Below are 14,511 nucleotides of genomic sequence, written 5' to 3'. Positions count from 1 at the left end.
CTCTAATGGTCCTCATAAATTCTGATGTTGGGGCCAGCAGAAAAAAAAATGTGTAAACTATCATTAGTGTGATGCTTGTCAGAGTTCTGTTATCTGTAACACCCCTTTTGTGTAACTTTTTGGGCTATAAAGCTGGGCTGTAGGAAAGGTGGGGGGCTGTCTTGTTCCCGCCGCTTTGGGAGGGAAAGGCAGCCCAGCCAGTCCAAATAATAAGCTTGCTTTAATTTGATTTTAATTGGAGTCAGTGGTCTTTTTTTGCGTCCTGGTCTAACAGGAGCTCCATCCCCCATGCCCAGATGGGAGGGTCTCCCTCCTTAAGGAGTGAGTCCCTCTATCCTGGCTGCAGTGGTTTACTAGCTTTCCCTGACACCCAGGTTGGATGGGTCTCTCTCTTGGAGTTATGAGTCCCCTCTACCCTGGCTGTGGCTGTAAAGGAACTCCCCCTGACAGCCAGCTGGTAGGGTCTCTGGATTGAAGAGGTGAGTCCTCTCTATACTGGCTGCAGTGGTATCAGAGTTTCCCTTCACCCAGGTGGGAGAGGTCATCCACCTTGAGTGTAGAGTCCCCTCTACCCTGTCTGTGGCAGTATATGAACTCCCCTGACAACCATATGGAAGGGATCTTCTGCCTGGAGGGCCGAGTCCTCTCTCCCCTGGGTGTAAGGGTATAGAAGTTTTTTCCACCCCCCACAACCAGGTAATGGGGTCTCCTGCCTGGAGGGGCGAGTCCCCTGTACCTTGGCTAAGGTGGTATAGAAGTTACTACCATTCCAAGGTGGGAGGTGTTTCTACTGGAGGTGCCAGTTACCTCTACCATGGCTGCCGAGGTATATGAGCACCCCACCACCCCATATCCGGATGTGAGGTATCTTCCACCTGAAGTGGCAAGTCCACTCTACACAGGCTGAAATGGTTTACTAGCTTTTACTGACACCCTGGAGGGAGGTATCTCTCGCCTTAAGGGGCGAGTTCCCTCTACCATTGCTGGGGTAAATAATCTCCCCATGACACCCAGGTGGGAGGGACTCTGGCCTAGAGAGGCCAGGCCACCCTACCCTGGCTGCAGTGGTATACGAGGTCCCCCTACACCCAGATGAAAGGGGTCTCCTGCCTCCTTTTGCGAGACCCTGCTACACTGCTTGTGGGAGTATATGAACACCCCTTAACAACCAGGTGGAATGGATATTCCGCCTGGAAGGTCGAGTCCCCTCTCTACCCTGGGGATGAGCTCCCCCATCACCCAGATTATGGGGTAACAAGACTGGAGGGGCGAGTCCCCTCTACCCGGGCTAAGGCAGTATTGGAATTAGCCCCATCCCCAAGTGGTTGGTGTCTCTCGCCTGGAGGACGGAGTTGCCTCTACCCTGGCTGCTGAGGTATATGAGCTCACCAGACACCTAGGTGGGAGGGGTGTTCTGCCTGGAGGGGCTAGTCCCCTCAACCCTGGCTAAGGCGGTATAGGAGTTACCCCCATTCCCAGGTGGGAGGTGGGAGGTGTCTCTTGCCTGTAGGTGCTAGTCGCCTCTACCCTGGCTGCTAGGGTATATGAGCTCCACCTGACACCCAGGTGGGCAGGGTCTTTCACCTGGAGCAGGGAGTCCCCTCTACCCTACCCAGGCTAAGGGGGTATAGGAGTTACAGCCATTCCCATTTGGGAGGTGTTTCTTGCCTCAGGTGCGAGTTGCCTCTACTGTGGATATGAGCTCCCTCTGACACCGAGGAGGGAGGGGTCTTCTGCCTGCAGAGGCCAGTCCACTCTACCCTGGCTGCAGCAGTTAAGGAGCTTTCCCTGTTACCCAAGAGGAAAGGGTCTCCCGCCTAGAGGGGTGAGTGCCTCTACCCTGGCTGAGTGGGTGTACCAGCTCTCTCAGACACCCAGAAGGGAAGGGTTTCATGCTTGAAGGGGAGAGTCCACTTTACCCTGGCTGCAGCAATATATGACTTTCCCCTGGTGGGAGCAGTCTTTCAACTGGAGTTGCAACTGTAGGTCTTCCAACTGGAGGTGCATATCCATTTTACCCTGACCCTGGTGGTATAGGAGCTCCCCCAGACACCCAGGTTATGAGGTCTCCCGAGTAGAGAATCAAGTCCCAGCTACACTGGCTGAGGGTGTATAAGCGGCCCCCCACCCATAGCCAGGTGAGAGGGGTGTCCCACCTGGAGTAATGAGTCCCTTCTACCCTGGCTTTGGAGGTATACAAGCTCTTCCAGATACCCAGGTGGGAGGCGTCTGCCGCCTGGAGGAGCAAGTCTTCTCTTCTTTGGCTAAGGTGGTATACAAGTGCACCCCTACACACAGGTGGGAGTGGTCTTCTGCATGGACAGTAGAGTCCCCTCTACCCTGGCTTTCCAAGTATACAAGCTACCCTGACACACAGGTAAGAGGGGTATCCCACCTGGAAGGGCTAGTCCCTTCTAATTTACCTTTTGTCATATAAGAGCTCCTAGTACACCCAGGTGGGAGGGGTCTTCTGCCTGCAGGGGCATGTTCCCTCTACCCTTGCTGTGGGGATCCAGCCTGTAGGAGTGAGTCCCCTTTACCCTGGCTGCAGAGGTATAGGAGTTCACCCAGACACCCAGGTGGGAGGGGTCTCCCAACTAGAAGGGAGAGTCCACTCTACCCTGGCTGCAGCATTATTAGAACTCCCCCTGACACCCAGTTGGAAGTGGTCTCCCTTCTGAAGCTGCAACTCACCTCTACCCTGTCTGCAGTGTTATAGGAGCTCTCCAGGATACCCAGATAGAAGGGATCTCCCATCTGGAGGGGAGAGTTCCCTCTACCCTGCCTGCAGTAGTATAGGAACTCCCCAGCCACCCAGGTAGGAGGGGTCACCCACCTGAAGGAGAAAGTACCCTCTACCATGGCTACAGTGGTATAAGATCTCCACCTGACACCCATGTGGGAGGGGTCTCCTGCCTGGAGGAGCAATTCCCCACTATTCTGTATTTACTGAATTTTAAAAAATGCTTGAACTGTGGCTCAGTGGTTTAGTGTCCTTGGATTCTAATCCTGGTACCAAAAGGGGAAAAAAAGTGAAGAAAAAAAAAAGTGACTTGGGTACCTTGTTCTTTTGCTGAATAAAATTTTGGGGTGGGAAGTATTAAAGGCTATCATTCTGCCTATCAGAGGAATAGGTTGTTATTTTTTACTTGTTTAAAAATCTTAATCACAGCAGAATGCATTATAATGCTTATTACATGTATACAGCACAATTTTTTTATATCTCTGGTTGTATATAAAGTCTGTTGACACCAATGCTTGTCTTCATACATGTATTTGTATAATGATGTCCATCACATTCCACCATCCTTGCTAATCCCCTGTGCCCTTCTTTTCCCTCCCACTCCTCTGCCTTATCTAGAATTCATCTATTCTCCCCATGGTCCCCCTCCATACCCAACTATGAGTCAGCCTTCTTAAAGCTGAGAAAATATTTGGCATTTGTTTTGGGAGGGAATTTCTAACTTCACTTAGCATTATCTTTTATAATGCCATCCATTTACCTGTAAATGCCATGGTTTGATTTTCTTTTAATGCTGAGTAAAATTCCATTGTGTATATATGCCACATTTTTTTATCCATTCATCCACTGAAGAACATTCAAGTTGGCTCCACAGTTTACCTATTGGGAATTGTGTTGCTATAAACATTGATGTGGCTGTGTCCCTGTAGGGTGCTGTTTTTAAGTCCTTTGGGCTTAGTCTGAGGAGAGTAACAGCTTTGTTAAATGCTAATTCCATTCCCAAATTTCCAAGGAATCTCCATAATGCTTTCTGTATTGGCTGCACCAAAATTGAAGTTTTACCAGGAATATATGAGTGTGCCTTTATCCCCACATCCTCGCCAACACTTATTGTTGTTTGTCTTCATAATAGCTGCCATTCTGACTGGAGTGAGGTGATATCTTAGAGTACTTTTGAATTGCATTTCTCTGATTGCTACAGATGATGAACACCTTTACATACGTGTGTTGATTGATTGTATATCCTCTTCTTAAAAGTGCCTGTTCAAGTTCTTGGCCCATTTGTTGTTTCGGTTGCTTGTTTTTGGTGCTTAGTTTTTTGAGTTCTTTATATACCCTAGAGATTCATGCTGAACAGGTTGTTTTTAAAGTGGTGATTCTGATAAAATTAGATTAGAGAGAAGAAACCAGGAAGGACAACACCAGGGACAAGAAGATCACGAGTAGGAAGTTAGGGAGAAGTCTTGGGGGAAAGAAAAAATATGTAAGATTCAAAGCCACAAAAAAATTAGTGAAAGCATCAAGCAAACCCCTGTTATACACTGAACCACATCCCAAACTCCTCCTTTTGTGGAGTAACTGGGGATTGAACCCAGGGGTACTTTAACACTGACCCACATCCCTAGTACATTTTATTTTTTATTTTGAGAGGGGTTATCACTAACTGTCTCAGGATGTCCATGAACTTGCAATCCTCTTGCCTCAGCTCCTGAGTTGGTGGAATTAGAACTTGTGCCACTGTGTCCACTACAATCCACCATTTTAAAAGCTCCCCACCCCAAAAATTTGTTCAGCAAAAGAACAAGGTACCCACGTGACTTTTTCTTTTTCTCCTCTTTTTTTCTTCATTTGGTACCAGGAGTAGAACACAAGGACACTAAAACACTGAGCCACACACAGTTCTAGCATTTTTTTTAAATTCAGTAAATACAAGTTATAGGAAATCAATAGTTTAATCATACAACATGTTGGTCAATTAGGCCTTTCTTTTTAGTTCAGTTTCTGATTTCTGCACCTTATTGCTTTGAGGTAAGATGAAACATTGGACTTTTTTAATGAAAAATTAATAGAGACAAAATTCCCTTCATTATTAAAACCTAGGCATGGAATGAAATTCACCAGTTTCATTGTTCTAGTCTTATTTGTTTCTCAGAAATGCCCTTGGAGGCCCTAGGGGTGTAGGTATCTGTGAGATGACACCAAGCAGATGTGAGAGCTGCAGTGATTCTAATTCTCAAGGCTGCTCTTCCTGGTCCTTTGGTCATCTTCTGTAACTGATGTCTCTGTTTGCTTCTGCCTCTGCTCACACTTGTGTGCTACGGTGACTCTCATCTGGGCTCTGAGGCTGTAGGGTCTGCATCTTTGGACTCAATCAACCTTGAAGTGAACATGGTTGAAAATAAGTTTATCTGTGCTGAATGTGTAGAGTCTTTTTTCTTGTCATTATTCTCTAAACAGCACAGTGTAAACTGCTATATAATGTTTCCATTGTATTAAATGTTATAAGGAACCTCGAGATGGTTTAAAGCACATGGGAGGATGTGCATAGGTTACATGCAAACACTGCATTATTTATACCTGGACCTTGAACATGTGCAGAGTTTGGTATAAAAAAGGTGTGTTCTTGAATCAATTCACTGTGGATACTAAATGAAGGCTGTACTTGGCCTTTGGCTAGAGAGTATAATTTTCACATATGTGTTTACTCTCTAGGTCACTTGAACCCTACATATTTTCAAACATCAACAATCATTGGTTTTGTGGTGGGCACCAGGGATTGACCTCATGGGCACTGGACCACTGAGCGAGATCCCCAGCACAATTGTGAATATATTTTAGGGACAGGAACTCGCTGATGAGCTTAGTGCCTTGCCATTGCTGAGGCTGTTTTGAACTTGTGATCTTCTTATTTCAACCTCCTCAGCTACTGCTATTACAGGCATGTGACACTGTGACCGGCAACCATGGTTCTTAGTATCAAAAAATAACCCAGGTATATTTAAGCAGAGAGAATGTACAGTAAGCATGTTGTAAAACCCACAAGATTATTGGCAAAGTTAAGACAATGCTGTGGAAGTGGGCAGGGACCAAGTAAAGCTGGCTAGTGTTGTGATGGGCAAAGGTGTGACATCTGCAGTGGAGGGGAGAAATAAATCATATTCACACACTAATGCTTTTTTCAATGCTTTATTCACTCAAATCACTCAATACAACTTCATTGTATAGGTTCTTAATCAAGAAAATGATAATCCTTAATGTTGGGCACTGCAATACATATAATCAATTCAAAACTAAAAATTCTAAGTTAACTCTGAGCACAGCAAATACTTAATCATGCCAGACTCATTACAGGCATTACCTCTTTATGCTCAGTTCAAGTGCCAGGTTTAAAGTCTCAAGTCTAAGGGTCCTGCAGATGCTCACTTACTCAGATCACAGGGATCAGGTCAGGAACCGATGGAGGCTTCTACTGGGCTGGATGTGATAGCTGGTTGAAGAGACAGTCTTAAGAAGAAATCTCCATTCTCACCAGGGTCCAGATGTGGCTGTAGAGTTTGAGAGCAGTGAGGACAATGCAGAGGATCAGGCAGATAATGACAAGAGTTGGGATATTAGTGCAGGACCTCATCAGGCTCTCCAGCATGTGGCCATGAGTGCAGATGGCTGAATGTCTGTTCATTTGCTCCATAATTTCTACTAAATGTTGGGGCTCTGCTCACCTTTCCAGTCCCTATCAGCTATTATTCTTAGTGACCTCTTACATTTTCCGGTCACAACCTCTGGTTTGACAATTTCTGCCCTGAACTCTCACCTCTGACTCCCATCAGGGTAAAGGCAAATGACCATGATTTCACTGAGTTTCCACTGGGTTGTGGACAGAAACTTGTCTTTATCAGGCTGTGCTTGATTCATACTAGAGGGCTCTGGAGGCTGTGCCTGGTGGACCTGCATGTTCATTTTCAACTAGAAATACTCAGGCTTAGGCCATTTTAATGTTAAGGCCATTCTTACAGCTAGCCTGGACCATAGCTTGGAACCCCCACAGACATCCTGATTAAGACCTGCTGCCAGGTGACCTAGCACATTGGGGACACAGGTCACACCTTAGGCATTAACCCCAAACTACATCAGGAAGCAGAAAAATACATTTGACTTTTTTTATTCCTATCAACTGATGGTGGACCCTGCCTTACTTGGAGAATCCCACGTTGAGTGGGGAATTCCTTGACACAGGAAGGGCTTTCATTCAAAGGCCAACTAAACTCCACCTCAGCTACAAACAAAAACTAACACATATTACCTATCTATATATGTGTGTATGCACCATCGATACCTTATTCTATTACCCCTGAAGAGTCCTGCTGGCCTCCCTCACCAGAGTTCTTGAGAGTTAAGAGAAGGGGAACATGATGGAGATGTAGAGACTGCTCTGTAGCTCTGGGGTTGGGTGTTACCTGTCGGGCTGGGACAGGCCACCCATTACTTTATTTGGTGAATCATATTCTATGGAAAAGCCTTTGTGTATCCTCCATAGAAAAATAAAAACACACACTCACTCTCTTATTCCAGTGTGGAAGCAGAACTCTTAAGATTTCAGAACTGGCCTGCCCTTGCATTTCAAAATTTTTTCTGTGCTGTCTGGTTTCTTGGTGTATCTCACAGCCAGCTTTTTGCAGGAAGGGAACACAGCATATCTTCCAGTGCAGGCCTCAGGTGAGAGTACAGGCTCTTGAAGGTATTGGATCTAATGAGAAGTCAGCCCTTTCTATTCTTTATTTTGAGACAAGGTCTCAGTAAGTTGTTTAGGAGCTTGCTAAGTTGCTGAGGATAGCTTTCAATTTGCAATGCTCCTGCCAGGGGTTCCTGAGAGATCACATGCATACAGAAGTGTGCCTGGATTACATAAGAGGGATATTTAAACTTTCACATAACAAATAGAAAATTTAAAAACAAAATGGTGAGTGTTAAGCAAGGCCACAGTAAGAGGTTAAAGAATGCATGAAACCAGGAGAAGGAAACCAAGGCAACCAAAGCAAATGTTACAAGGAAAAAGATGGAATCCAGAGTACTGGTATCAGAGCAGAGGGAGGTTCTGTTCAGCTTGAAATGATCTTTGGTAAGTATATAAATTTTCTAAATCCCAGAGGAAGCCCAAAGAGAAAAACAAAAATGATGGCATGTTTAAAAATGACAAAGAAGGAAATCCAATCTGATCCCAGAAGAAAACACGACCCACAGAAACAGACTAGAGAGGAAGGGAGGAAAACATAGAAAGAGATCTAAATAGAAATCAGAAAAAGTAACTAAAAATGAATAAGACCAGTTAGAAATAATTCTGTATCTTTCAATCCAAAACCTTGAATTTAAAGGGATTAAACTCCCCAATTATAAGAGGTAAAGTGACTGAATGGATTTTCTTTTTTTAATGGACTCAGTAACCTGCTGTGTACAAGAAAGTCATTTCACCTCAGGACACACACAGAGTGACAGTGAAGGAATGGAAAAATATTCCACAGAAAGAAAACCAACCTAGAGCAGAAATGGCTAGACTCATGATAGATAAAATAGACTACAGATTAAAACACAATAAAAAAAAAACCCAAGGTGATGGAACCATGATAAAGTGGTCGATTCAGCAATATGAGACAGCAATTGTACACATACATGTACCTGACACCGGAAAACCCACATGTGCAATACAGATATTACTGGAATGTAAAAGAAGAAAGTCAACTAGGACACAATAAGAACAGTAGGGGCTTCAACTCCCCTTTTCAGCACTGGACAGATCATCTCTGCAATAGACATTTACAGACCATCCCACCCAACCACTGCAGAGCAAACATCCTTCTCAACAGCACATGACACATTCTCCATTTATTCTCAAAATAAATCTTCATAAATTTAATAAGAATGGAATCCATAGCAGCAGGAACACCTGGACAGTTACAAATCATGGGAGTTATTCAGCATGTTCCCCAACAACCAATGGGTCATTGAAGAAATCAAAACATTGTCATGTATGTAAGAAATAAGAAAAATAATTAAAAATTTAGAAAGAAAGTGTAAAATGCCTGAAGACCAATGAAAAATACCACACAAGATATTAAAACCTGGGGATTAGGCAAGAGCAATTCTAACTCGGAAGTCCTCAGCAAGAAACACCTTTATTAGGAAAATAGATCTTAAATAAATGGCCCAATATTGCATCTCAAGGGACTGGAAAAAATAAGGATAAGTCATGCCCCAGTTTGTAAAATTGGGAGAAGGAATAAAATCATAAAACTTCTTGAGTAGCTGAGATGCCAGGCATGTGCCACTGCAACCAGCTTTTCATACTTGTTTGTTATTGTTTTGGGGACCAAGCAGTAAACTCAAGGGTGCTACATCAGTGAGCCCCATCCCGAGGTAGGATTTTGAAACAGGGTCTCACAAACTTGTTTACAACCTCACTAAATTGCTGAGGCTGGCTTTGAATTCACCAGCCTCCTTCCTCACCTCCTGAACTGCTAAAACTACAGCTGAGCACCACCAAGCCGGCTTTTGCAGTTGTTTTTTGAAGAGAATCTTTCAGGACATCAATTTGACCCACCTGTCCAGACCAATTAAAGAATGCATTCCATTGTTTTTATGTCGGTTCTGGGTCCTTCAATTTGAATATTTCTAACAGATAGACAGCTCTATTCTAATTAAACCTTCCCAATGTAGTCACATAATTTTTGGATTTATTTATTTGTTTACTTAGTTCTGTGATGCCTTGGATGGAACTCAGGCCCTTCAACATGCTAGCAAGTGCTCCACAACTGAGAAATGTCTCCAGCTCCCTGAGTTAGCTTTGATGAAGTTCACTCAGTTCTCTAAAATAGAAAGGTTTCTGGGTTTTTAAATTTTGGAGGTAAAATTGGCCAGTGTTCCAGAAGCGGCTGTAGTGTCTGGATACAGGTGTACAAAGGACTCTGAATCACTCAGTAGTCAAGGAGTGAAACCCAGTCCCCACTTCCTGACCCGGCCACCCTTACAAACCAGGTCTGAGAAAGCAAAGTGCCCTCACAACCCTTGCCGTGTTCAAGGGGTCTGGAGGCACCAGAATATCTTCAAGACCCGTTTTAGTCATGATAACTCTTAAAAGAACACATGATGACAGATCTCATTATGCAGATTTTCCTTGACTTTATTTGATCCTACAATCCAACAAATTGAATGTCATTCAGAACCTTCCACCTGCCCCACACGTGCAAGCTAGACTTAGAGCCTGAGAAAAAAAAAGTGCCATAAAGAGGGATCAAGGCACAAAGATCACTCTGTGGGTAAAAGAGAAGCCTGCTGTGCTTGGTCCAGACTCTGCTACCAGTTCCAAGAGTGAGCTGCGCTCTGTTTACACATCAAAGTGGGTTCCAGTTCACTATGGGTGGGGGATTATTCAAGCCATAATTAAAACACGTCCACAGGCAGCTTTAGAACACCTCAAATGAAGACTGAGTGGACCTCGTTCTCATCCTTGGATGGGAAGCTAAGGCTAAGGTCGCTCCACAACCCCATCAGTGCAGTCCTCAGTGGAAGGAAGCATTAGGGCAAGATCTGTCAGTTATGTGCAACTCCCGCCCCACCAGAGCTTGTAATTGATTCAGTTTCATTTTGAAATATTTTCAAGTGTTATCTACATATATGATTCTACTATTTTGCTGAAAGGTAATTTGGATACCTTCAAGGGGCACCACTAGTTTAAATGAGGACAGACTACCTAGGTAAATGACAGGCAAGGTTCAGTGAGGCCCAGAGGCTCTGATCAATGAGCAGCATGGACACTTCCTGCAGGCACTGGCAGTGAGGCAATTCGGCCTGTCTTGTGCACAGATGCTCTTGCCCAGCAGATCCAGAGACTGGTACCTGAGTTTTCTGGGTCTACATGGAGACCCATGCGGAAGGGCCAGCATTTAATGTCTGGGTGGCATTAAATGGTTCACTGAGAAGAGGTTTCCTTGCAATGGCTCATGTTTAATGCCTAGGTAGAATGTTCCAATCCATCTGTGTGAATCTGCATGTGTTAAGCCACAGAGTAGCCACATATCATGACCAGATTTCAGTTTGATACCTTGACTTCTTGGGGCTGAACCTCATTGTTCACCAAGTACTCCATGCCTTCTTTCTCCACAGAATCCCAAGGTTTCATTAGGAAGACAGGTAAATCCAGTGCAGAAGACATCAGAAGACTAACCTTGAGATTCTATTCATTTCTGACTATTTATGGACCAGCCATGAAACACAATAGCTTCTTTCTGTGCCCATCAAGCCTAAATCCCATTCTAGAAATCCAGGTCCCTATGTATGTCTCTATAAAGACACATGTCCTGAAAGTCCTAACCTCAGAGGGCTTCCCTCCAATGGAGCCCCCTGCTGTAGTTTCCTTTCCGCAACCACACTTTAGGCAATGTCTGAAATGGTGGGCTCTGTATTCCCTCTAAGGTGACCTTACATCCTGGTTATAACTCCAATTGCCTAGAGGTACACTTTTGAAACACACCCAACTAGGCAGGTGTTGGACAGGAGCAGTGAGTGAGGCCCTGGTTATACATGAACTTGTAGCCACAACGGCGACAGGGGACAGTACAGAACACAAGGATGTTTGGCTGCCTAAAGTCCCTCACTATTGCTGTCAGCTCAGCACAGAGTTGGGAACATCTCCCTGGGTGGATGGTACCCCAGGCATCATAGCTCTCCAGAGGGGTAGGGTACAGCTCTATGCTCAACTGGCTCAGCCTGGCAGTGTGAAGCAGCAGGTTCCTCAGGGTTGACATAGAGAGGCAGTTCCCATGGAAGCTCAAGATCACAAGCTGGGAGCAGCGGCTCAGGGCAGGCAGGAGAGTCTGGAGGTGGGAGTCAGTGATCCCACAATCTTCCAGGTCCAGGCTGTTCAGGGTGGTTGCAGTGCTCTCCAGCAGGATTTGGAGGGGCTCCAGACTGAAATCGGTCAGTTTTGTGCCCCTCAGTTCCAGGTGTCTGAGCTGTCTGGCGTTTGGATATCGGGAAAGAAAATTCCAGTCAGAATCTGACAGTGGGCAGTTGGTTATTGAGAGGGTCTCCAGGGGGGTCTTCAGGTGCCTAAGGAAAAACCAGAAAGTTAATACTGAGGAGCAATGTCAAGCAGGGAGAAGACAAATTGGCCCAAACCCAAAGTCACCCTGGTGATCTGACAATGGTCCACACTTAGAATGCTGCCTTTTGCAGAATCTGGTGATTCACATCACCCCATGTCAGGGTGAGCCTTTCACCACATCTCCTGTGAAAAGATGAGTCCACATCTCTGTGTCCCCTCCTCACTGCCAAGCAGAAAGTCACAGGTCTGGCCACAGGAGGTCATGGGGAGTCATGTATGAAGGAAAAATTTGGGCAGGATGTAACAAAATCCCCTGGGGTTAACCCTCTGAGAGGCTCACATACTATATTCTCAGCAAGATTTCCACCCCTGCTCCTGACCCTTACACCCAGGATCACTACCTGGAGTTCAGAACAGCCTTTCCCAGGTGGGTATGGAGGCAGGACCTCTGCTCCCAGCTGGGGATCACAGAGCTTTTCTGTTGACAGGTGTAAGTGTGGGGGCTTCCCTCCTTCCAAGCACTCTTCTCTACCCACTTTCCACCACCTTATTTGAACAGGCCTCCCATGGAGGAAACATCAATCCCATCCCTAGCTCCTGTCCCTCCCAACTGGATTCCCAGCATGGTGGCACTTCCCAGGCTATGGACCCTCCTTTAGGAGTCTGCTCCAATGCACATTATGTGATCTAGCTTCAGGATCAAATAGGAACAAAAGGATAGGTTATTGAAATCCCAGTGTCTTATTAACCATGAGAGTTTCAGTGGCTGGTAGGTGCAAATTTCCTGTAACTGGTCTGCAGAGGGTGCTCTCCTCCGTCTTACTCACCTCAGCACCTGTTCCAGATGGCCCTTGAGGAGGAAGATAGCATTGGCACAGAACTTCCGCAGGCAGTCCATCCTGAGGAACTGCAAATTGAGCTGGGCAAGCAGCTGCTCCTGCTCCTCTTGGGAGGTGTAGGCAGGCACATAGACCTGGGAGACAAGCAGCTTCCTCAGGTTCCTCATCTGGCCCAAGAAAGGAGCAAAAGCAGCCAAACTGGAGGCCGCCCAGGTGCAGTGCACTTCCACCTTCTGGATAGAGTCCAGCTGCAGCAGTCTCAGGACCTTCCTGGTGTGGCTGGTGGGTTTCCCAAAGATCTTCAGACTATTGCAACACAGGTGCAGCCTGTCCCTTCTCTGTGTGACCCACAGGAACAAGTGGGTCAGGAATTCATCCAGGGGTCTTTTTCTGAGGCTCAAGTCCATGAAAACCTTGAAGGGTTGCTTAGCTGCCATTGCTGGACCAAGTTTCAATGTTCGATTCTTCTTAATGTCTTCTGGTGAGCAGGCGTCAACCACGGCTCCAGACCACATCCTCCAGAAGTTCTGGGGAACATTCCGCAAATCCAGCACCTGCAGTTTCCACCTCCTGTGGAGACGACAGCAGAGTCTCAGCCCTGAGGCCCCAACCTACCCCTCTCAGCTGCTGCCCCCTGCTCCACCTCTTCCTTCTGTCTCACTTTTCTCCATCCACTTCCCTCCCATCCAGCCTGGTGCCCCCACTTGTACAGACTGAGGCAGGGGCAGGTACAGCCTCCTCCTCCATGGGTCACCACAGCTGCCACAAGCACCTCCACATCTGGAAGCCTTTCCCAGATGGGGCTCAGCATGGCCAAGGCCTCTCCACCCCTCATTGCTGGCAGCACAGGAAGCCTGTGGTGCACAATTCAGCACCCACTCTCCCTGCCTATACCCATTCCTTCCCTGGCCCCGAGAGTGCTCCCTTCCAGGCCACCTGGGTCACCCTCACCTGGGGTGATCCTGCTGTGCAAGCAGCATGTCCAGGCCTTCCAGGGCCACTCGGATCATCTCAAGCTGTGGCTTCCTCATCAGGGCCCCCAGGGGCAGGCGGGTGAAGGGCCAGGCCTGCACCATTTTCTTCAGGACCTCAGTGTGTCCCCTGCTGAAGGCCTCCACAAAGAGTGGTGGGAAGAGCTCTATGGGAAGGTCCTCCAGATTCAGGACGGCCCTGGACTTGTCGCTCAGCAGGCTGCGCCCTGCCAGCTCCAGCAGCGTGGGTGGAGACTGGACGCTCATCCTTGGGAGTCTGAAAGAAGAAAGATCCTGGAATATGGTCCAGAGAAAAGGCCACTATCCCATCCATTGCCAGCCTCTGGGAAGGGGGTACGGGGAAGTCTATAAACACACCTCACTCTTATGCGTGAAAGCTTTGGATTATTAGGTTGTCCTTCTAAAAGGGAAATTGGAGTGTCATGTGACCTAAACAGTAGGCTCCTAGATTCAACAACTATATGGCTGAAAATGGACTTGCCCTTATATGGGTGACATTCATTTTAATTTTTTTTTAAATGAACATTTATAAAGCTTGTGGCCATATTATAAAACACTTGGAAATTACAACATGGATATCTGTTACACATGTGAGATTCTGCCATCTTAGGGGGATGTTGAAGAGAACAAACAGATCAGAGAAGAATCTATGAACTATTCCATGAGATCATTTGGAGCTTTTGGTTTAAATTGTTTAAACAAATTATAAATTACAAAACAACATAGGCCATACATTATAGTCTTTTAGGGGCCAATATTGGTGACTGAATTTAGGACACTCAACCACTGAGTCACTTTCCTAAGCCTATTTTGTATTTGAGATGGAGACAGGGTCATACTGAT

The 14,511-nt window shown here is 46.1% G+C and overlaps 1 protein-coding gene and 1 pseudogene across 1 annotated transcript; both read right to left on the bottom strand.

Moving 5' to 3' along the window:
• Nucleotides 1–10,880, bottom strand: part of LOC144364749 (large ribosomal subunit protein eL19 pseudogene) — a 31,562-nt pseudogene extending 20,682 nt beyond the window's left edge.
• A 388-nt stretch (nucleotides 10,881–11,268) lies between these two features.
• Nucleotides 11,269–13,914, bottom strand: LOC144368590 (PRAME family member 12-like). The gene is made up of 3 exons (XM_078027781.1): nucleotides 13,628–13,914; nucleotides 12,665–13,246; nucleotides 11,269–11,842 (listed from the first exon to the last, which is right to left on the bottom strand). The coding sequence occupies exons 1-3, from the start codon at nucleotides 13,912–13,914 to the stop codon at nucleotides 11,269–11,271; spliced, it is 1,443 nt and encodes a 480-aa protein (XP_077883907.1).
• Nucleotides 13,915–14,511: the final 597 nt, after the last annotated feature.

This window comes from Ictidomys tridecemlineatus, chromosome 11 (assembly GCF_052094955.1).
Source record: "Ictidomys tridecemlineatus isolate mIctTri1 chromosome 11, mIctTri1.hap1, whole genome shotgun sequence".
Classification (NCBI taxonomy): Eukaryota; Metazoa; Chordata; class Mammalia; order Rodentia; family Sciuridae; genus Ictidomys; species Ictidomys tridecemlineatus.
The sequence above is the reverse complement of the archived record's forward strand: the minus strand, read 5'-3'. Positions and strand labels throughout refer to the sequence as shown.